The sequence below is a fragment of the Bombus vancouverensis genome, chromosome 9 (assembly GCF_051014615.1).
Source record: "Bombus vancouverensis nearcticus chromosome 9, iyBomVanc1_principal, whole genome shotgun sequence".
NCBI lineage: Eukaryota > Metazoa > Arthropoda > Insecta > Hymenoptera > Apidae > Bombus > Bombus vancouverensis.
In genome coordinates this window covers 7151852-7176082 of record NC_134919.1, presented here as the reverse complement: position 1 = coordinate 7176082, position 24231 = coordinate 7151852, and the positions used below count along the sequence as shown (strand labels likewise).

The following is a 24231-nucleotide window of genomic DNA, read 5'->3' as shown; positions in this document are numbered from 1 at the left end:
TAATGGAGCGCCAGGGTGCTATAAATTAGCATGCTGCCCCCTGTTGTCCTTTCTCGATTCGACAATCTGTACACCGGGGCCCGTTACCTCCAACCATAAACTTCGACTTTTCCGCGAGTGCTCGCGCGCTCGTGCAACGTTGTCTGTCGATAATAAAAGAACTTTCGTCGAACTTTGTCCTCCGCGTAAAACTTCACATCGAAATGATAACAGCTATTTGGTAAAGTATTTTTATGAGAACAAAACAAGAATGACAGTGTTTCATTTTTTTTTCTCCTTAGTAACTTTACGTTTTATACATTATCGCTTGGTTGCGTGCTGTTTTCCGTTATCCAAATATGTTAAAAGAGAATTAAAAGAGAGACGAATTCGACCAGGTAAGATCACGAAGTTTAAAAGTGTACAGTGTTCGTCAAAATAAGAAAAAGTCTTGATTATCCTGCACGCTAGAGGCATAGGTATAACATTACGAATTTAGTTGTCTATTTAAGAAGCAATAGAATAAGAGAATAAGCTTATATCAAGCTTAAAAAGTATTTCATACCTCTGTTTCAAAAAAGGATATACTTATTCTGCATATTTGTTACAGTAAAGATTCTAGGAATTTAATAACGTAAATATAGTAAACGCTCATCGCTTGAAGTTCATATTGCTACTAACTTTTTAAATATTTATTTCCACAAATTTTTCCATGACAACTATCGCCTATATTTCGGATATTGATTAATATACTACAGAATAGCGCAATATGACAATTTTATATTTGTAAATACTGCTAGAAATATTTAGCACATATTTAATCATGGCAAGATAATAGAAGTTCAGGTCTCGGAACGTGCGTCATAGATCGTGTAGAAGACGCTTTCGGTTGCGAAGGGATGGAAGAGGGGGTAAACCGCTATTAATCCACAGCAAAATTGAGTATTATTAGGGGATACATCCAGGATTTGCGGTGGGCCGGGTTAAAATCTCTTTCCGCCGTATCTCAGGAATATCTGGTAATCGTTACTTTACGTGCTGGCGAGAAAACTCTTTCGCCCTCCGCGTACCTCTCTATCTATAAGATTAGACCAGACGCGGATTTACTTTGTTTTATTGGCTGACCCATCCCTACGATCTGCCTTGAAAGGGACTTAATTGGTGTTGCGGGATCACTTTGATACCGCAACGTTTCCAGACGCGGCTACCCGTCGAATTCCTGCTTCAGATTTCCAATCTGGGACGACTGTTGTCTGACCATGCGTGTATACGCAGCTAAGGGTAATATCTACCCTTAATTGGCATGCTTGCGATTTTTGCTGCCCGTGATTCTCGTGGAATCGATTTTCCCGAATATTCCAACGTATTCTTCTCTTGCTGTATAATTTACGCTATACTTGTAATTGGGTTTTCTCTAAACGAGAATTTCTTTCTTTTAATCCTAAATCTCTTTCTTTTATCCTAAGTCTACAAAAATTTAATCGTAAGTATACAAAAATTGTTCGTACCTATGCCTACTTTTCATTACTGTTCTGGACTCTCGAAAAATCCGAGAAAATTCGGAAAAATATATTGTAGTTTTAACCGCATTGTACATTAATTAATAGATTTTGAGGTAAAAATAAAAATACACTAGTGAAGTTCAGGATGTAAAAGACTCGGGTTGTCCACTAAAATAAAACACAAGTGTAATAGAATCTGAAGAATTTTGTGGTGAATCGCAGGAATAGGGTTGATCACGATATATTTTAAAACCATATCAGCCGAAATATTTGGCAAACGGGATACAGACGAATGGGAAACATCAAGTTCAATGAAAAGCGCAGCAGGATCGGATGGAAAGCAGCCACAAAGATATTTTGAATCCCAACGGTGTCTCTTTCGATCTCAATACATCTTGGCGTGTCTGCAGCGTAATAGAGAGAGAGAAAAAAGGTTCCTCGATGCTCACAGGGCTGCTTTCTGGATTGAAGTGGATTAATTGGTTGAACACTCACGGGGGTTGGAGCGAGACCACCCCCTCACCCCCATTCAATTACTTGTGATCTTTGCCGCCAACCCTTCGGTACTCCGAGACCTCCGGATATATCTCGCCGCTGTGAAAATTGGTCCCCCTGCCTCTGCCACCCTTTGCGCCAAGGGAAACTGCGCTATCGCAGGTATCCCTTCGAATAAGAAAACCTCACTGGGGAATCTTTCGACGCATTCTCCACGTGACTGCCATATCGATTGCACGCTCCAATATCAAGATTCCCGGCAGAATCTTTGAATGAAAACTTTCCTACGGCCTGAGATACGATCTCGTTGCAATCCTCATGGAATATGTATGGAATTTACGGTAATATACGCTTCGGTGTTGCTGGAATTATCCTGCAAACTAGTTATATGATTCGAATTTTTGTTTTTCTTTTAGTACGAGGTCAACGATGATTGAAAACGATAAAATATTTGTATCTTTCTGCTTATTCTTAAGAACTATTAACTGGATTGTTAGGTTTAAGTGAACTTTTCTTCTTCCATCCATTTATTACCGCGATAAGGTGCGGCATTAAAAACGGTAATAGTTATAGCTGTATGTTGCTCGTTATATCATGAAACCGAAATTAAACATTAGCGTATGTGTTTGTTTCAGAACATCGATGACAGAAAATCTTCATTCATCGGTCCTCGTCCACTGAACCAGGTAAGCACTGTATAATTTATTCATGTCATATTCTATTGACCGTAAGCATGAAAAAGTCCTATAGTCGATTGAAAATCTCTACCTTTCCCGCTTAATAGGTGCAACTTTTGAACGTAGAATTAATTGAAAGCGATATCATCATACATAATATTTATTTGGATACCAATCTCCTATTCACTCTTACATTTCAGATGAATCGAACCTACGTTACAACTTATTAAGTCGATATTCCACGAAGACGACACTTTTGAAAATTTCCTTGCCTCGTTGCCAAATCTTCAAATTCCCCCAAACGAATTAGGTGTATGTTTTTTAATCAACGCTCCTAAGCACGCGTGCTTCATCGTGACAATCGTAGCGAGGATAGGACAGGATAGCACAGCGACAATTAACCACGTTCGTCCAGTAGCTGGTGTATATACATATATATCGGGTTTCGTGATATTTCTTAATTAAATATAGCCTCAAGTTAAAAATGAAATTAAATAGAAGCCAGTATTTTTCGCCGCCGCCTACCGGCGCCGCGTCCACCGCATGGCCAACCCTTTCAACCAGTTTCTCGGTCGTCGACAATGGCGAGAGTAAGGTTGCACGGCCGTCGTACGCCCATTTCGACTCTCTCTGCAACCCCTTCTCGCTTTCCACGGGCCACCCACCATACATATTTCACGTCGAAATAATTAAACGCCGCTGGACCGCGAGTCGACTCGCCTCGGCTCGACTTCGAAGCCTGGCCTCGCTGATTATTAATTAGATCGTGCGTGCCTTACCGAGGCAAGCCTCTCGATTTCCCGATAAGCTGCTGACCATCGGTGTGGGCTCCTAGCCATGAAAACTCCTGCGGTAAAACGAGTATTAATGGAAACTGATAGACCCAACCGATTATCTTTGCGTGCAAAGAGACGTTCTAGTTATATGCGTGTTGGATTATCTTTGTTTGAATTTCATTTTACCCTCCTTATACGGAACAGTGGTGTTTTTAAATGATTTAAAATAATGTAAAATGATTTTAATATTAAAAATGCTGCATAGGGAATATTTGAATCGCATCGGTTTGTCTTAAGATCAACGTTGATTTACTATTTTTGCTATTGAAACAGAAACATCTATTTTCTTTATTACACAGTGTGTGTTCTTTTTCTGTTAAATCCTCTGCAATTTATAGATACTTGAATCAGGTAGATCATTTGTAACACTCTGGGAGTCTTCTCTTAAAACAAAAATTACTTCGAAACTTTCGACAAGATATAAGTGACATAATGACAATTGTAGGAAAAAAATATAGAAATAGATAGAATTTTTAAAATACTTAAGCGTTGAAAATTAGAGCTACATACAAATAAGTAATTTATGTCATACCGATTAATATAAGAAGGTTTCCCTAAAGATTCTTAGGATTCTTAAAATTATCTTAACAATGTTAAAACATTTGTTCGTCGTCTTAATGATCTACTGTTCAATTTGTCGAGAAGTTTGACGTTCGCGTGGCGCTAATTCTTGGAGATACTGTCATCTCAAAGGCGATTATCAATTGCCTTGTCAATTACACCCCGTCCAAGAATGACGTGCACATGTTACTGAACCCTCCTGTAACTAGACCCCTGCTCTTCCTCTGTGTTGCTGCGACCGAATCTCGAGGCTCTGGCATGATCGCAACGAGTTATTTAATTACCACGATCTATCACCGGCTGTCAGCTTCCAGTCTATAATGCATGATCGATCGAGCCTCGACTTTCCTACGGCAACCTTTTGCGTCCACACCTCCGGTCCCGTGTGTGTTACGCGTGTTCATCTAACCGAAACGCCAAGAAAATCTCTTCTGTTCCATCAGATTTTCTGTCGTTGATACCTTTATACCTTTGTTTGAGAAAGCAGCTACGAAGTATTTTCTTTTCTTTTTCATATCTCATAGTAATTGTTATATTACAAATATTTCTTACGTAATATAATATATTGAGAGCATTCATTATTTTACTTCTTTTCCTGAAGAATTCCTCACTTTTTCTATATCTATAGTATAATCGCATAAAGTATTTAATGTTACGTTTAATATTAATGAGGTTCGAATTGACAACTTTGTATCTTTCGTTGTTCATCGAATACTATCGACCTTATTACGCCATTTTGGTGATTGTCGCTCTTCCTATTTTATGAAACATAGTATGTACAACGTATAATCTGACGATCTTATTAAACGAATCCTATGATATCTTCAGTTTATTAAAAATTGATCAATCAAACGTACCATCAAATCTCTAAAACTCTTTCACACGGTCGAGAGGATTTCGATGTTCGGAAAATGCAAAGCAATCGTGGCATTCAAAGTGCAAAGCATTCTGCGTTCGACACAGATTAAATCCAACCGTATTGAAACGAAATTCCTTTGTTGCTCGTTGAACCTGGTGCAAGCGTCTTCAAAGGGGCGCACGTATTTAGACATTATAATTTTTTCACAGTGGAAGGGAATCAGGAATCGATTAAGGTATAAGTTTTATGAGAGGAAAGAGAGATCGGTTGGAAGAGTGGAACGAGCTCGCTCGGCGCTTTTCCATCGTCATTTTTATCGGCGCGGATAAGACAGCCGGGCTAATTCGCATTCCCCTTGATGTCTGCCGGAGTTAACAGTTTTAAGGGATGAAACGAGTATAGATCGAAGGCTGGAAGCATCGCGAAGGCGAAGGAAGACGATGCTTAAGAAGGGAGAAGACACGCAGGTTAGGGGCGACGACGAGAAAAGGAGACGAAGCAAGAAATTGATACAGCATACGAAAATGAATTGCCCCTTTGCCGAAGAATGTTCCACGGCAATCTGCCTTGTGCCTCGCTTTCTTATACTTTTTATGCTCATTTTCAATTTTCCCCATACTGCCGATCCACCGGGCTCTCCTATAAAACGTTGCGGTAACGTGTCACTCGCGTCTCCCACTTGCACTTTTATTCTTTCCAACGATGACAGGATGAATACAAACTGACTCATTATTTCCGCCGCCTTGTTTCACGTTGCGATCGAAAATGGATTATGTATATGATTCTAGGTATTCAATTAACGAATTCATTATTCCTGGAGGAAGATCTATCGTTTTATGGAGAGATAGCATTTTTTATTTTATTGGAAATTCCATGAAAATGTTGGTTTGTAGACTGATCAATCCAAGTAAAATTATTTACGACTGCAAATTATCGATCTACTGATTTATCATTTTTTTCATTCTTTCCTTTTCTGTCGTTAATGAAATCCACCTTTAAATACTCTTTATAGAGAAACGAGTAGATCTAATCATGCAATTTTCTTAATATTCCTGGTATAATTTAATTCACAAATCTAAAGGTACTACGTATTCCATGGAATCTAGAAATTTTGGAAAACCATCTGTAAAAAAGACACGCAAAATTTTGTACCGATTTACCTTCTTACACCTTCTTTATTTAATCTACCCAATTTAATCAATCAAATGTGTAATCTATATCCGTAGAATCTTTTTCTAATTTCTATCCCTGTGTCTACCCTTTAAAATACTAACGTATATTCAAAGACGACCGCGTACATTAATCACCATGATCGACGCACATACATATATACAACGTGTAACAAGTACAATTAAAACATGACAGGCAGACAATGATAAGAATCCGAATCGAATTTAAAACGACGTCCTGGCAGGATGGCGGGGTCGAAGAAGATAAATTTCAGCCCGTGGATGCGAAATCAAGGCTCGAGTATCTAAAGTGCTTCCAAGACGAGTCGTTGCTGGTGCGAGATAGGGCCATGTTCGTTCCGTTGCTTATTTGTCGCTGGAGAAACGAAACGACTGGGGGAAATGGTGAGTCGGTTCTGGGGGTGGAGTTGAAGTTGGGGATTCTTCGATACGGTACAAATAACACTTGCAGACACCGATTCCACTTTCTCTCGTTTTCTCTCTTTCTCTGTTACACGTAGAAGGAGCAACTCCAGATTCTTCCATTCGCCTCGGGACTCCTCCATTCGTGGTTCGATGGCTTCGTAGATGCTATCGCTAAGAAGGAATTCGGAATCCTAAGAATACCGCGATCGCGATACTGTCTTTTACTTGCGATACTTTTCTCTTGACTACGAATAGCTTTAAATTTTAATTCAACTTGTTTCGATTAAATGAACGAAAGGCTCGTTAGAAATTATAATTGCGAGTTTCGTCGTATTGCATGATTTAAAAAAGAAGAAGAGACATTTGCAAATATATTGTATGAAATTATTCGTCCACTCCCCCCACAGTTAGAAGCATCGGACGAAGCAATCTCGTTCGTTCAGCACGAAGCATTTTTGGAGCGTTCTTAAAGCATTCTTAGAGCACTGGAATGTTTGATTTCTAAATCGAGCAATCTCCAAACGACAGGTTCCCCTTTTACACTTTCGTTTTACTTTATTGTACGCAGATTTAGAGTGACAAAAAGAAAAGAGGATTTTAAACATTCACGAATATAAATACTTTTTATTATATTATTCGAAAATTGTGTATTGTTGAATAATAGAGTAGGTCACGTGTGCTATACCTGGAAGATCGACACAATAATTCAATTACTATCAAAGCGTGACGAATTGAAGCATTTCGTTAACCGTTATAATCAGCTTTAGCGAACCAGAAGAGATTAAGCGGTTGCGAAAATTTCGGTAGAGCGAGGCTGAATTATTTAGCAGCGCGGAAGAACGTATCGGTGGTAAGCAGCAAGCACTTCCTATTTCCGTTCCGTAAGCCTCCTTGCCTTTTTGTCCCGCTCGACAACAATGGACCGCCTCGATTTCCAGCGCGGAAACGCGTTTCCTACAGTTGCTTGAGCCGATTCCGCCGTCAGCAAGGAGGCAAGCGAAGAAAAAGCATCGATCTTGGGGAAAAAAGCGACGCGGGTTCCGGTACGTTCTAATTGATATTTTAATGGATTGGCCATGGATAGGGAGAGAGGAAAAAAAAGAAGTCCTTGAAAATCACTTCTCTGCCCACAAACGGGAGACAAAGGAATTAATGGAAGTCGCGGAAATCCACCCTCGGCCGTTGTTCCGTTTTCACGGCTATCAATAGCACTGTCGAGAGAATTCGGGCCCGGTCAAACGCCGCCTGTTATAATTTATTCAAATTAGCACCGGGATTATTCATGAAAAAGTTACGACGGAGGTGAACTGACGTTCGCCGAGGACGTCGCCCGATAATATCGCTCTATCTTTCCCTGCGAGATTAATACGGCTTTATTAATGCATATTTGACCGAAGTGCCGGTATTGCATTTATACGAGTAAGAAGTTTGCCGGCTATGCGACGTCTAAGCTTCGTCTCTCCCTTTTCGGCTGAACCGTCAAATTTCTGCGGGTGTTTAACTTACTTATTACACGATTGAAATGTAATCTCGCAAAATTTCTATACTTCTGGTCCGTGTCTTAACTTTTTATGTAGTAACTCTCCTCCAGTTGTCCGAATAACATCGTAACATCTACATTTGTACAGTTCAAAGGATTAATAAACATATTTAGTAGGAAACATAGTTAGCGTATCGCATCGTATCTGGAAAAATGTTGAAATTTCATTTGGGATAATTTGAAATGAAATTTCTAATTACGAATGGTATAATTCGAAATTTGGAAGATCGTAAAACCTATATTTGAACAACGTTACTAATTAACTGTAAACGAGAAAGAGTGTTAATTTTGTCTTCGTAACGGTGCTAAGTGCAAAATATCTATGAAACAGTTCAATTTATAACCAAGAACTTCTCAAGATATACTTAGACTCTTTATACGGTGACTTCAAATTTACATTGAAACTGTAGATAAAAGCATAAAACATTCTCGAACAGTTGAAATCTGGGACGAAAATCTCATTTTTACATACTTCTGTATCTTACTCAACTTCACCCTTAACCAATTTCTAAATATATTTTGAAAGGAAATATATTGCGTATTCTAATACATCACTGTATACGTATATCAGACGCTTTTATTTATCAACGAGTAACACGGCATATCCTTAGACATTTTTCAGCAACGAATAACACGACGGGAAATTTTTCTCAATAATTAATGTTACATTCGGCGCGAGCATAAAGATTCATAATAAAAGCGAAAAGGAATTACGTGTAGTAGATTTGATAATCCGATGCGCGAGTACCGTGCACGGTAGATTTTTCTACTTACCGTGGAACGATGCTCAGAATCACGTCCGTAACGAACAAACGTTTCTAGAATACCTGGTACCTACGGCGCTGGAAAAAATATGGGAAACCCCATCCTTGGAAAAGAAGTGGGGGCGGCCGTGAAGGATGGGGTGGTTACCGTGCGATACGTGGGTAAGTACGTCGATGCACGCTCGCGCGCGCACACTTTCACACGCGTACATACACATAGGGAGACGTACGTGGTCTCTTTCTGTGTGTTCGTATGCGAGCCAAGCAAGCAAGCGCAAGGGTTGAATTTTAATTATTTTCTCTTTGGTAGGTATAATATTTCAATGCTCGCCGGAGCCTGTCCGGCAAGGCTCGTCTCTCGCTGCCATCTCTGTCAAGTAATGTTATTATAATTATACGCGTGTGTGCTTGGTCGGTCATTTCTTGTGCCCGTCCATCCCCACTTCCACACGCCACCCCTTTGTCTGTCTTTCTCTTCTTTCACCTTTTCCGTCACCAGCGCCGAGCTGCCTGCCTCTTCTGTCGCCTCTCTTCTCCTTTTTACCTCGCCTTTCTCGTCCCTCTGCTCTCTGTTCGACGTTCTCTATGCCCGGGTATTGTGCAATTAAAATGTCGTAATTGTCCTTTGGAATTTATCTTGAAATTCGTCGCTCGCCAGCCTTTCATCTCCCCCGTACTCGCTGTTTCGCGATACTCGTTTGGATAGAGATATCGAACCGTCGAATCGTCGATATGAAACGTTACAGGCGTTTAAAGCGATAACGCAATATTACACCTCTTATCTGCTCGATATACGATAAAATTCCTTCCTACGTATCTCCATCGAATAAAATTTATTCCTTTTCTGAAACTATTCCGTTACCTTCTTCACAAACTTTACAAGAATAAAGTTGTATTCATTCGAAAGTATCCAGTATGAAGTATTTTGCTAACACTTGTATATTTAAAAACAATAGTACATATTTATCGTCAAAGAGGATAGGTAATAGCGGGAATCGAAGAAGCTTCTTGGTTGAAACGGATGTTCGTTGTATCCGCATTCTTGGACGGCAGCAGGTCCACCAGCGGAGGCAGCCTCGGTCGATACTTACCCCGCGACGAAAGGCCGCCGAGGAGATAAAACCGGATGGTGTGTATGTATGCGATCACCTGAATTTCAGAATTGCAAATTCTTTAATTCACGGGGACGCAATGGCGGCGACGGCAGCCGCCGCGGTTTGCGACAGTGGTGCCCGCCAGCAAAATACCTTCGCCTGACCTATACAAACATCGCGGGAGACGAGGGATGTGTATTCAAAAATTTACATAGGTACATTTTGATTAAAGTGTCCTAGAAAGCAAATCTAATACAGCAGCCGGCCCGTACCTACATGCCGTACCCCCTCGTCCTTCTCTCTTTCCCTTTTTACTCCCGTTTCCCTCTTCCCCGTGTTCTTCTCTTTCGCGCCGTCTCTTCTCTCACGCCCCTTCTATCTATAGAGGGAAAGAGCGGAGCGCGCGGAATTGCGGAGAGGATTATTACGTATCCTTCGGAAACTTTCCGCTGGACGGAGAATTGGATCCGGACGAAGTATGAAAGGACTGAATGTTTCACGGACGCGTCTATTATATCATGATAATCTCGGGATTTATTACTTGGTGCTGGGCTTATTTTGACGGCGGCGTGATGCATTAAGCGACTCGCAAGTGGAAAATGATACGCGCGAATGTTAAATCTCTGAGGACCGTAATTAAAAGAATGCCCCGGGTGATCAACGAACGCTGATCGTTTCCTCGTCCAAATTTTTACTTACCTCCGAACTTTATGTCGAACTTCGTCATTTATTGTCGTACAGTTTGTTCTTGCAAAATGCGGTATCAGTAGGTTGAATGTACTTGTGCATTTATGAGAATTTTGATGATTTAGGAACATATAGAACGCGTGTAAAGTATCCAAATACTTCTACTGTGTTTACAAGTTGATCTTATAAAAATGTGTTCATAAAAAGTATACATTCGCATTTCATTACAGCCTTAATGAAATCTCAAGATGTTCCGTATAACGCTGTGGACAGAAAAGTTCTCCTTCATAAGCGTTAGAATACTTTCGTGAGCAATTGTACGTAATACTTGACGCAGTAAAATTAGATACAACGGAATCTATTCCAACGAGAACTTAACGTCGCGGGTATAAAAGGCTAGGTCCTTTGCATCCTCGTGCGCCGATTGGATTTGCCAATTAATTGCCGACGAGGGATAAAGCCGGCGGACCGTGGATGAAAGAATAACGACGCGGAAACGAAACGAAATTTAAATATTCTCGCGGTATTGCCGACATTCCTCTGAGCCTCCCCGGCTCACAGGAAGGGAGGAGCGCGAGCTCGGTGTAATTGCAAAATTGCATTAGCTTTGTGTTCTTCTGCCGTTCGCCCAGACGTAAGAGATACGCATGTAGAGAGCGTTGCATCAGATGATTCATATGGATTTTCATGTTTCCCTTCCACCACCCCATCCAGCGATAAGTATCGTTCTTTCAGACCGACGGACCGACGGCCGAAGCGAGATAAATCTTTCGTAGATTTTTGTGAACGCCAAGGGAATCATTATTGCGAGTGCTGATCACCTAGCCTTTTAATTATGGAAATGTACGGAACGCTTCCTGGATGTTAGGAGATACGAAACGTCCGCCGAATGTGTGTCTGATAAAGTACATGCACTTTGATAAAATACAGACACGTATCGGAGCTTCGTTATTATTCGCACGAAGCATCGTTGGAAAAGGTAATCTCCTTGAAAAGATATTTTCTCGGTGTATCCAAAATGCATATTTAACCTAATAAAGAAAAATATCATAGTTATATAACTGTTCCTAGAACTATATGCTTAAACGTGTGTACTATATAATGTACTAATATCAAAAAATGCTATATAATATATATAATCGATTAATAATTGATCCTCTAAGTCTATTTAGTTAGGTCTATTAAGTAATTAATTGTTCCCCAGTGTATTTTCTGAATAGTTCAATTATTAGGAAATTTTTCTTTATTCGATAAATAGAGAAAGAAGATTTGCAAGATCCATTGCAATTACTAATTCACGCAATAGTAGCCTTATACTGAAAAGTTAGAATTACAACCAACGCAATCTACCCGATTCGCTGTTTCGTCTTATACGTTCTTTTTCCAGGAAGCTCCTCGATATATAAATAAAAAACAAACGGAAGATAGTCCGTTTCGAGTAATCGTCGTTCCTTCGAAGATCTTCCGGTGAACTCTTAAAAAAATCTGTTATTCGTAGAAATTAGCGAACGGCTAAAAAAGAACACGATAAATCTAGGGAAAAGATCCCGCTGTCAGAGGAACGCGCGTAAGGACGAATCACGGTGGTTCGCAGCGAGTCGTACATTATGATTTAATGCTAACACTGTGGTAATGTCGTCAGAGGATTTCTACGTATAAATAATTCGCGTGTCCGGACACCCAACCCCGAGGATCTCGAGTCAGGATGGACAAGGGTGGAGAAAGCAGAGGCGGAGAAAGAGGTCGCCAGAGGGTGGAGCAGGGGTGGCAGGTTTTTAATGCGGCATCTCTGGGGGCGACGAGGATTACCAAGGCTAAAAAGGAAGTTTTTAATAATTTTTCATTTTCTCTATATTTATTATCGCGCGCTTCCTAACCGGAGGGGGGCCGCTGGAGACAATGGAGGGTTGGTACACTGGTCCGTCGTCCAGGGCTCTATAGGAAACAGCAAGGGGCGAATTCACGATTGTCAGTCGTCGTTGTAAAATTTTCATTCGTTTTGTCCTGGCTCTTTTATGCCCAGGTCTTGGTTGTTTTCGATCTTGCTTATGTAAAGTCGTCATTTAATACACAACTTGATTTAACGAAACTTCTCAATAATTTCTAATCAAATATGAAAACGAGCAGGTCGAATACGAAAAACCACTTCTTTTTGTTCATAACATTGTGTTTATGCATCGATACTTTTATTTTGCCTGATTATTAATATTTGTGGGGATGGGAATTTGATGTGAATAATTATCGGGAAAGTCGAGAGTTTAATATTAAAGAGGAAGAATAACGTAAATTCATCCAAGGATTTAAATGGGCGAGATTGAATGTATTCTGAATTCATCTACGTAGTTTGTTTGGATATGATTTATTATGTAATAGTTATTCGTAATTATTGAACGCAGTTAATTATCAATGGCTATCGTATAGAACAATTGCATCATTGAGTAGTTTTATTTTGTATTGGCCTGTAATAAACTACTATTATATTTAACAATTGCTTGTAGTATGTTTAGTTATAATTTTATATTTTCATGTTTATTTTCTAAGGATGATAATCTGTTATCGTTCTGAAGATAGCGTAATCGATATTTCTACAAGTTATTTCTTTACCAAGAAAATACCTACAGTATCGGCGTTATTGTGAAAGCATCGACAGCAAAGAAAATTACGTTTCCCAATCAGTGGATCCCTGAAGAAGCGAAAAAGCACGGGCTGGGTATTTCGTTAAGGTGAGCGACGGGACACGAGGAAATTTCAGCGAAGTATGCACCGAGGAAGAAACGACAGAGGGTTCGAGGCAAGGGAGAAATTTGTCTGTGCTAATTTGTTGCAGAGATCGCGGAATTGAAGGAGGCGCGATGTCTCTTCCGTTGGCCCAAAGCATTCCACCGCACGCCTTTCTTCCGGCCACCCCTGACTTTCTTCTCCACCCTCGTGAGCCTCAGCATCCTATCGCATTTTCTACGAGTTCCATTTCGAATTAGGTACAGCTCTTTGTCGATAAGGAAGAACGACAGTGGCGAAGGGGAGAGGAGTAGGAGAGTGGAAATTAGCAGGAACATCTGTTAATTAATTGATAGTGTCTAATTTGTGGCACTTTATTACGATATGAAAATATCTAACAGCGATAAATTACTAATTTATGTTTTTTTTATATCTTCTGTACGTCGTTCGAACAAAAATTTGTCGACGATCTACTCAATTTTTAAATTATATTTTAATGTATTTCAAATGCTGGAGGTAAGTTTGTATATTGACGTCTTGCTGGTTGAATCAGTCAGTTTGTCAAATCGGTAATTAAGGAGGGAAAAATTGCTTGAATCTGAGCTTCCCTCTTAATCCAATAAAATACACTCTCGACGTATTAATCAGAAACGCGGGGCAACGTGTTTCATAAGACTCGAAGTATCGTAAGAAGCCGGACGAAAACATCAATGTCAATAATAATTCATTGATTACTTAATTCATAGTTACCATGACGACCGCCTCTCGCTTTTCCCTCGCCTTCAAGCTGTTCTGTTTTTCTCGCTTCGGCGAAGGAGAGTTACGTGTTCCTTAAGCTCGCCTCACACGAAATCGACAGATTTCGTGCGATCTATGTGATCGATTTACTTTTTCGAATAAACAGAAATTCTACGTTATTTTAATTTCATATTACCTAATATATGTATGTGTATTTTAAGAACGATGAGTTTCATATTACAGGTTATAAGATTCTTTAAAAGTGTATAACTTCCACTGGCTGTTTGTAAGCTTTGCATCAGATTAACTAGAACGTGAATCTCAAATCTTCTCGTTAGATACATATGAAAACAAGCACGAATATACGAGCAACATGAAACTGAAAGGATATTTTAATTACGCATCCTACTTTGAACTTCATATTCATTTACCATTTCTTTTATTATCACTATCAAATAATATATGTTCGATGTTCTTCTAGATCCATTTTATATTAAATATTCTTCTATATCCACTAAAAGTTAACTACGTAGTGCCATCGAATAAGAATTCGCGCATAAAATTAGTACAAACATCCATGTTTTCAACTTCAAGTAAGAACCTGTGCAAACAAAGGGTAAATCTCATTTTTCTTCGACCACCATTCGCTTACTAAAATTTAATTACTAGTGTCATCGAAAGAGAATTTCTTTCCTATACAAAATTACTACAAACTTTTTACATTTCATCGATTTAAATTTCTACCAAAATGCAAAAGAAACGAAGAAGTGGCGACAAAGTGAATGGGACAATCAGCCAGGCAGTGTACGTAGCTGACTGCGCCGAAAGTCTGGCGCGTTGTGAGCGTCGCATTAGCCTTGCTTACGGGTACGCAAGCAGGCAAGGAGAAACACGAAATGAATATTCAGAAGTTATTAGTCTGTAGTGAAATGTGACGGGGCTCACCCTTCTCGAAAACCGCCCTGGCCTCCGCCACATCGCCCACTCTTCCGTCTCATCCTCTGACTCTCGGCTGCTCCTCCCCCCCGTCCTGGGTGCCTTCGTCTCACCTCCTCGCGCCCTCAGCGGTATAGATTTTGCGATACATCCTGGCAGAAACACTCGCGAGCGAGCGAGACGCACTGCTTGCTCCGCTCGCTGCTACCAGTCGAAGAAGGGGTTGAAGCCTCGATGAAATAGGGGGGTTGGGTGGGAGAGAGGGCTGAAATCGTGAGAGATGAGAAGCTGGCAGGGAAGGGGACAAGGAACACCGGAGAGCAGGCCCGACGGGAACACGACGGAGCTAGCGAAAGAGCTTTATGCATAAGCTAAGAAACGCCATTGACGGGCACTGAGCACTGTATACATACTTTGACTGGAACAGTGCGCTCGATAAACAACGGTGTAGATAGCGCCTACGTGATGCTACCGTGTCACGTAGCCGAGATATTCTTCGCCCGGTAATGCGTACATCGTTTCTATGTGCCGACATCTCTAATTGCCCTAATTATATTAATACTCGCCGCGTTTAATGAAATTAACGGCAATGCACCGGTGAGAAGAAGCGTTGATTAAGAGTTGATGCTACTTGTAGTTTTTACGTAGTTTTCGATGGTTCGAAGCTTCTGCACGCCTGAAGATCGTGCAGATTTACATAACCAGCTATGAGTTAAGAGACATTTAATACCCTGATATTAGTAGGTATAGTAATTAAAGAATGAAGCTGATGCTTGTTAACCGCATGTGTTGTAAGTGGGCTACGGATTTTTCTGCGTTTTTTGTATACAACATATCGAAGCTTTAAGACTCGTTATAGCATTCTTCTTCTATTGTTAGTAGGTAAAACAATTGTCTACCTATATAGAAATTTGCATAGATATCTGCAATCTAATTATGAGGAAAATTAAATTGTATTGTATTTTATTAAGGGTTACATTTAATAATAGCAAAGGTCTCATGACTTGCGTACGGATGAAAGTCTATGTATTGATATCTTGGGAATTGTCTTCTTATTATAATAATTGTTAGCCAAGGTAGAGAACAAGGAAATACGAAGAAAAAGAAAAGATGACAAAAAGGAAAGGTGAAAATTTAGAATATTACTGTAAAAATATTAAACTTATCTACTGTGTGAAACATTGATTTATGACCATTCTCGGACCAGGAGTCGAAAATACTTCACAAACAGATGGATATCTGGGGAAACGATACGAACGGCTATAGAAACAGTAGCATCTTGGAAATGTGTTGTAGCGAACGATATTCAAATGGCATCAATTTCTACCGAATTGCTCCCTCTATATCTGGCCGCAACCTGGATGCAAGACCTTCCTTCGACTCCCTTCGCGAAGAGGGAGGAAACCGTATTGGCAGATAGCTACATCGTTTTACAACCCCTTATCTGGATAAGTTACGGATATCTATTCACCGTTTCTCTCTCCTCCGAAACTGTCTTCGATGGTGTCATCGATTTCCATGGAAATTCCTCTCAGATTCTACGATACGGAGGGGAAGCATCTAGAACGAATGATAAAAAACATATTCGATGTCCATTGCCTGATTTTATCTCTGTGCTTTTCTATTTGATGAAGATATATCGTGTCGTTAAAATGTTGTCTTTTTATAAAATAATCAAATAACAGAGATGTATTAGACTAAGAACTGTAGAAGAATTATAATTGAAAAAACGTTACGGAATAACTTAATAAACGTTCTGGAATAATTTACATATAACAGATCAGCTATTAATATTAAAATCATATTATCGTTAAAGATGACGCGAGAAAGATTTAATATGTTTGGGCAGAACGGTCGAACATCTAGTGAAATATCGCGACACCCAGTACATCGCGGCAATTCCCTTCATCTGCTTATATTACACATACAATATCTGGGTATCGAAGTCGGTTGATCCTGGTAAGTTCTCTCCCTTGGCAGCGGGCTATACATCATACTTTCTTCTTTATTAAACTCATATTTTTCAAAAAGTCTCACCTCCGCTATCTGGTGTCGGCCTCCTCTCGCTCGCAACTCGGAAATCAGCTCCGGGGAGAACGAAAAATTCATTTGACTCTCGAGGATAAGATGAATATGAAAATTGCCTGGCTAAAAATGATTTACATTCGAACGTCACGTTGATGATATAACTGGAGGTGACTGTCTTGTCATGAATAATTTATTCCACCGGAAAATGATAGAAAAATATATCTATGCTCCGTGATAAAAATCACTTTCCGTTTTGACCGCCCGAAACAGTAAGCATTATTAACAGGAAACATAATCTTTTATCGAGAATAACGGGTATAATTCTATGTAAAAATTCGGGACACGTTCAACGATAACTGTGCGATGATTTAATTGTTATACATATATATACATAAGACATAAGAATGGTATAAGAAATCAAGACTCATCTCTGTGGAAATTTTGTCTCTTCAATAACTAAAATGTCGATTTAATTCTACTACAACGAAAAATAAAATATATAAATGTATCACACCGTTTCCCCGTGCGAATCATAGCTCAACAATTTTCGGTCAAAACATTATTTCACTATGAATGCTGTTGAGACCAGAGAGAGTTCTGAAAGGTAAAATATTTATTGAACAAATATATCACGCATCGTGATTCGAATATAATACTAATAAATTCACATAGTAAAACTTTTCTTAATACGTAACTTACATGTAAATCAAATTACAAAGGGTCTGTGTCGAAAATTTCTAACGATCACAGTGTGACTCTAAATCACAATGATTGTTGCGCTATCCTTTTTCAAAAACCATGTTCGAAACGCTTGAGCAATGTATTCTTATTCTGCTACGCAAAGTCTGGTGGGAAAATATAATTCTCCGGTAGTTGGCTGACAATGGAGCCGAAAGGAAAACGAGGGGGAAGTTCTGTAACGAGCGACGCTTTCGTCGCGTGGCGATTTGTCTGTTCGCGGGTGGAGAAGTTCGGCCACTTTCGTTCGACGCGTCCTGGAGAGATTGGCCGTTCCACGGGCATAAAGAAGAAAGCCACCCCCTTTAGCCGGCTTTCAGCAAACTCTCTGCCACCCTCTCCTCATGACCCGAAACCGCGGCCGGTTATAAAGCATTCTTCCAGTTTATTAGACGGAGACTCGCAGGCTTCTTTTTATATTAAGCATGTGCATTATTAATGCGCGAGTATAACCGTAAAATGCTGATGAAAAAAAGTTGCGGAGCCCCACGGGCGTTTCTTCGTGGCCAGGCGGGAAGAAGGCTCCTGCGAGATTGCTGCTTGACCGACTATTCCTTCCTCGGTTCCGCTTGATAACGTACTACGAATTTTCACAAACAAATTCTCTTTCCTGTTTAATCTAACTCACATTTTGTAATTTTAACGGTGCTACAAACGTTTCATCTTTGGTTCGGTTTTTCTTTATGTAGTTAATAGCTTAGAGAACGATTTGTTTGCCTTCTCTGTTCTTTGAGTAAATACGTAGTAACATTAAGATGTAATTGATTAAAATGCTTTTACAATTATTGCAATACTTGTAATGATAATAGATCCGAGTTACCTTTCTTTTCGTTAATTTGTTAAAGATTAATAAATTAATAAATGTTACACGATCTAACGATACAGAGCTACAAATACAGAACATTTCTAGATAAACGATTAAGAGATTGACAATCCAAATATAATGAAATAGTTCATAATACACGAATAGTCATAAATTAAATTAAACTTAATAAACTCGAAGCTACTAACTCGATCGAACTCAGTGTCCTTTAATTTTCCAATTTACAACTTATCTTCCCTCCTCGTCACGTAATTACGTATATCAGTCGATACTAAAGGAATTCATTAGACACGACGGCAATAAATTATTCAGCGTTACTGACAATATTTTGATCGACCGATAAACCAGGTGGTAACCAGGGACGTTCCTCGCGTTCACCCATTCCATCCTCTGGTGGCCGCTGAATATTTCATCCGAAAGATCTGTATTTTTCTTCGGGTGATTGTCATTCGACGAGGAGCAGAAGCGACGGGATATGCCGGCAGGCTGAAGCAAAATCAATTATTCATCCGAATTGGTCGGGAAAAAGTCCTAATTATCCGGGGCAAATACAAGCTTAATACGCGGAGAGAAGTGTACCAGCCTTCTTCGTCCTCACTCCTCCCCCTTCCCCTGTCCCTCTCTTTTTCGTTCACCGAGCCCTCCATCGGTTAGTACTTGGGCTCTCACAGTCGGTCTTCAGGCTTCCTTCTTACCGTGAATAACCATTTGTATTTCCAATTAGCTTTGCTAATAAGAAGACGGAGGCATTGCCGTAGTTAAAAAAATGTATAACCTCATCCAGCCACTGGGGAAATAAAGAAAAGCGCCGCTCGGGTATGACAATACCGGCGGGTCGAGCGGGGTTATACCGGCTGAACTACAATTAAAAATCCTCGCTTCACCCTCGCTTAACCCTGCTTCCTCCTTATGCCGTATTAACGACCAGGACGTGCAGGGAGGGGACACGAAACATCCTACCAAACATCCAGCCTTTTTTTCCCAATTTTATGCTTGACCCCATCTCCGCCCCGTCCTTGTCCAGCCTCCATCCTCTCACTGTCCGACTGTCTGCCTTTCTGTCGGTTAGTTCGTATTCTATCTTTATTTCAACAACTCTTCGGTTTTGCCACGATGCGACGATAGCTTCGTTCGATTCACAGTGAACAAGTTTGTTCTTTTACGAAAGTGAACAGTGGTTCTGTGGTGGATGGCTGCGAGATGATGTTAATGTCGCGTTTGTAATACGTACACCGATGGCTACTTGTGAAGCTCGAATTAGAATCTTACAGGAGAAGTTTGAAAGTATTCAGTGGCTATAAAAGGCATTGGCACAACATTGTATTTATTATGGTATTTACATATTAAATAATTAGGTCCAAGTATGTTAAAATTCGTATCATTTGGTAATTAGTCTCATACGAACAGAGAGATTTGATACCGCGAAACTGAAACATAGAACATGATTAAAAAACGGTTGATGAAAAGACGAGGGCGTGTGTCGATACCGTTTGTATTCATTGTATATTTAAATACAATACGGTTTGTTCTTCGACCTTGACAAAGCTGAAACCTTAGGATCTGTCGGAAATGAAATCGTTTCCTTCCTTCTTGTTACTTATTCGAAATGGAGACAGTGAAAATTGTTCATTTTGAAATTATAAAAAAGATTGGAATTAAATGGACCTTATATGAAAAAATTTTAACGAAATTATTATTACAATTATTATGAAAAAAAATTTATTAAAATAAAATATTTAAATGAAGTACAGTTACAAAGATATAAATTAAAATTCGTATAGTATTGCAAATCCATCTTTTTCAAGAGTAAAAGTACAATTACGAAATTCAATAAAGATATGAAAAATCATCGAATAATCAAGGTTTTCGAACCAGAAAGACAGAAAGGCAATATACGGTCGGAAAGACCCTATCCGAGATTTTAGCGTTAACGAGTGATAACGTTATCGAATAAAAATGCGAGCGAATGTTAATAGAAAAAGTATTGCTATAGCAATCATTAGGGATCGATCAGGAGGTCGAATTTCATTGAAGGCAGTCCCGTGTTTGCAAACTTGGATTTTCGTGCGGCGACTCCGCCAGGCGCCCTTTGTTGTGCCAACCATCAAAGTCAGCACGAGGTCAACTAAACACAGTTTCTTCTCCGTCACTGTCGTCAACGCGATGTGAAATGTGTGTCGTGTGCTGGCATTCTCGATCACGTACTCGTCGAATTCGATCCGTAGTGAATGAATCAAAATATCGGAACTGCGCGTGGTGAACGAAAATTCTGGTATTTCGCAGGACGCTGATGCCTTACGTAAGTAAATCTTCTTGCGTATTCGTGTAAATTAACATTTTCAACGATTAATCTTAGAGTAATGTGTTTTGCCACAAACATAGTACAATTAACAATTTTTATTATTACACGTAATATTTAATATTTTAAGTATCTTTACAATTTGTATGCTGTAGTGAATGAAAGAGTTGCTATTTATTTCTTATTTCAATACCGATGTATTTTGACATTATCGATGTATGTTCAGTTGGTTTACTTCGCAATAGACGACAATGAGAGTGAAAACCGTGCCGAGACAGCGAGTAATTCAGGACAACAGAAACATCGAATCACAGTCGGAATCTTCTAGTGTAAAGTCTGAAAGCACGGGACGATCTTCAAACGACGACAAGAAAGATATGTCGGAAGCTGGCAAAGATGAGTTACAAGGATCGAACGAAGATGCGATTGATTTGAATCAGAATAAAATCAAATCAGAAGATCGATCGAAATCAGTAGCGAAGGACAAGGAGACCTTGAAATATTCGGAGGAAGTATTAGATATGTCGATTAAACTGAAGGTACGATGTGTGACAGCTGTGTTTATGTGTATGTATGTGTGTGTGTGTACATCGGTATTCGTGGACGACATGATAACACACTCTTGAAAGTCGCCATGACGCAAATATAAACGGTTACATTGTAATGTCATTCCCTTGAATTTATTAAATAATTCTTATTCGTTACGTGTTAATTATAATTTGTAGGCGAAGAAATTCTTTTGAGAATGGATATTTGTAGAAAAAGAATATTATCAACGTTATACAATATAACGTTTATTTCTATTGAGTAATTTATTTTCGTTATACAATTTGTGCCAGCTCGATGTACCCGAATGATGTTGTTTAACTATACTGTTTTCAAATTGTATAAGTTTATGCAAATCGTACAATCGTGCAATTCTTGCAAATCTTATAAATTCGTTTTTATAGGGCGAAACCTCTGCGGAAGGAGATTCAGTTCTTCTTAGTTTGATAGCTGGTCCAAGCTGCAAGTATTCCAATTCGCAGTCAACCGAGGATGTAAAGGAATCTGTTAGTAACGACGACAATAACAATGTATGATGTATTTCTATGTTGTGGATGTTTGTATATTAGAGACTGTATATCAGAATCTGCTGAGAATATGCTACATTATACTATTTATGAAGTATGGATGATTTTTTTGAAACAAAGAAGATCTGATCTACAGTCTGCTAATGAATAAACACCCGTAATCTAAAAACTAATTATAATATTTCCATGTTACTATATCATGAAATTAATCAATATATTCTAGATACTACTTCCAAAGACAGATCTGGAAAACTCCTCGGCGGCTGGTTCCTCGAGGATAGAAGATTCAGGTCCATGCGAAAACGAATTAACCACACAAACCACCAACGATTCGGATAAACCATCAGAAGCTCTTAATTTGTGTAAACGAGATTGTCAGGACGAAGATGATTCGAATCACGGCGTAGGTTCCGATGAGAAATTAAAGGACACTTTCCTTTACAAGATCATGACAGATCCAACGTTCTTAGAAAACATACAGAAGCACAAGCAAACGAAACGATACACGTGTCCGTACTGTAAACAAGAATTTAATAACAGCGATGAACAGGCCGACCACATGGATGCGAAGAAAGACGAATCGAATCAGGTGGTTTGCTGCGCGTGCAAAAAGACTTTCGCGCAGAAACGATACCTAAGGTATCATCAGAGGTGTCACTCGGAGCGGACCATGTTCACCTGTGATATTTGCACGAAGAAGTACACCAGAATAGACAATTTGTCGAGACACAACGCGTTTCATGTGAATCCAGACAAATTCTCATGCAACTACTGCGAGAAAACGTTCGCGAGGAAAGATCTGTTGAACAAGCATTTGAAGTGTCACGACAACAAGTATCGCTTCTTCTGCGAGATATGTCAGAGATATTTCAAAGGGCCGCTCTCGTTGGAAAACCACAAAAAGAATTTTCACTCTAAGGCTGCATAAGTACGTGGTTTTTAAGCATATTTATAACTGTATTATAGCTGTAAGCTGTAACATATAAGTGAGAGACTAAAATCTTAACTAGTCGCTAATTAAAATGACTCAATATAAAACTTGTATATCATAGTCGATCAAATTAGATGCAGAGTGAATAAATCTTGGGTAAGGAACATTGTATAGAAAATAAATTAAAAGAATACTATCTGGATCTTGTATCATTTATCCTGAATTTAGTTGAACGCGAAAAATCTGGATTCTTATTATTCTTATATTCTTATATTCTTGTTTTATTAGTCGTTACCTTTTTATTCGCTATGTCATTAAATTGCTTAATGCTAGATTAATTAGTAATGAACAGTTGATCTCAGTTTTCCTAAGTGCTTGTTGTTCATATACACGTATGAAATGTAAAACTTTCATACAGATTTCCAAAGTTTTTATATAGAAAGAGAAATGCTATTTTGAAATATAATATTTCTTTCTACAACGATACGTAACATTTTTCCAACAAATGAGTGGATTAATAATATAGCCATAATGAATTAATCAAACGCTTCTCGAACGCCTCTAAAGCTCTTTAATTCTCCCAATATAGAACCCGCACGCTGTGACAATATCATCTAATTTCTTGCAAAAGTCACTCCACAGTACGTGTTCCATATTCCTGAAAGAATCGAATGAAACGAGAGACTTCATTGATCCATTGTTTAAACAACAGAGAGACTTTCGAAGGCATTGCACCCGTACGAGGGATTCAGCAAAAAACCAGAGAAACACTACAAGAAAACTCTTTTACCTTGAATACCTCGCGTGGTCTCGAGAAGTACCTCCGCCCCTTTCTTTCTCTCTTTCCTTTCGACTCTCTTCCTTTTCTTTTTTCCTTTTTTCTCGTTTGCCCGCTTCCTCTTCGTCGTCCATTCCCCCCATTGCCTCCTATTGCACCACGGCGTTTTCTCTCACTCCTTATACCTCGAACTTCCAGTTGGAATCTAAAACATAATCCGTTTCTTCCGTTCTACCTCTCGCCCTGGCCACTTCGCGAAAAAAAGCGAGCAGTCTGTTTGTTTCGGCTCAAAGGGCACCGCGGCGCTGCAATAAGGAGCACTTTGAAAATCCGACGTATTACCACGAGAGAGCACATCCAATCGCGAAATAGAACAACCCATGAAGGTTGACCCGCGTCCCTTTCCCCTCCATCTTCACCTTCACCCCCTCCAACCTCCTGTTTTCTTATTTTTTTCTTGACAGCCTTCTTCCAACTCTCTCGTCCCCTCACCACTTTTTCCTTTTTCTTTATCCCCCCCCCCGTTCTTCACTTTCTCTGTCTTTTCCTGTTACTCGCCTTCCACTCGGTCCCCCAGTTT

The 24231-nt window shown here is 39.5% G+C and overlaps 1 protein-coding gene and 1 long non-coding RNA gene across 7 annotated transcripts in view; both read left to right on the top strand.

Annotated features, from left to right (window-relative positions):
• LOC143303169 (uncharacterized) overlaps positions 1 to 4651 on the top strand; it is a 216123-nt gene extending 211472 nt beyond the window's left edge. For all 6 annotated transcript variants that reach the window (XR_013059217.1, XR_013059219.1, XR_013059222.1 and 3 more), the window contains 2 exons: positions 2612 to 2662; positions 2854 to 4651. This is a non-coding gene — a long non-coding RNA (uncharacterized LOC143303169). The remainder of the gene's footprint in view (positions 1 to 2611; positions 2663 to 2853) is intronic.
• Positions 4652 to 20461: 15810 nt separating this feature from the next.
• On the top strand, positions 20462 to 22946 carry LOC117163676 (uncharacterized). The gene is made up of 4 exons (XM_033346190.2): positions 20462 to 20869; positions 21096 to 21408; positions 21820 to 21945; positions 22166 to 22946. Exons 2-4 carry the CDS (start codon positions 21121 to 21123, stop codon positions 22868 to 22870), a joined length of 1119 nt encoding a protein of 372 aa, XP_033202081.2. The 5' UTR covers positions 20462 to 20869; positions 21096 to 21120; the 3' UTR covers positions 22871 to 22946.
• The last annotated feature ends 1285 nt before the right edge of the window (positions 22947 to 24231 follow it).

Excerpts from the sequence above, each read along its gene's own strand:
- LOC117163676 (XM_033346190.2), top strand. The coding sequence starts at position 21,121 with ATGAGAGTGAAAACCGTGCCGAGACAGCGAGTAATTCAGGACAACAGA. Across the intron at positions 21,409-21,819 it reads ATATGTCGATTAAACTGAAG|GGCGAAACCTCTGCGGAAGG; the intron begins GTACGATGTGTG and ends TCGTTTTTATAG. Across the intron at positions 21,946-22,165 it reads GTAACGACGACAATAACAAT|ATACTACTTCCAAAGACAGA; the intron begins GTATGATGTATT and ends AATATATTCTAG.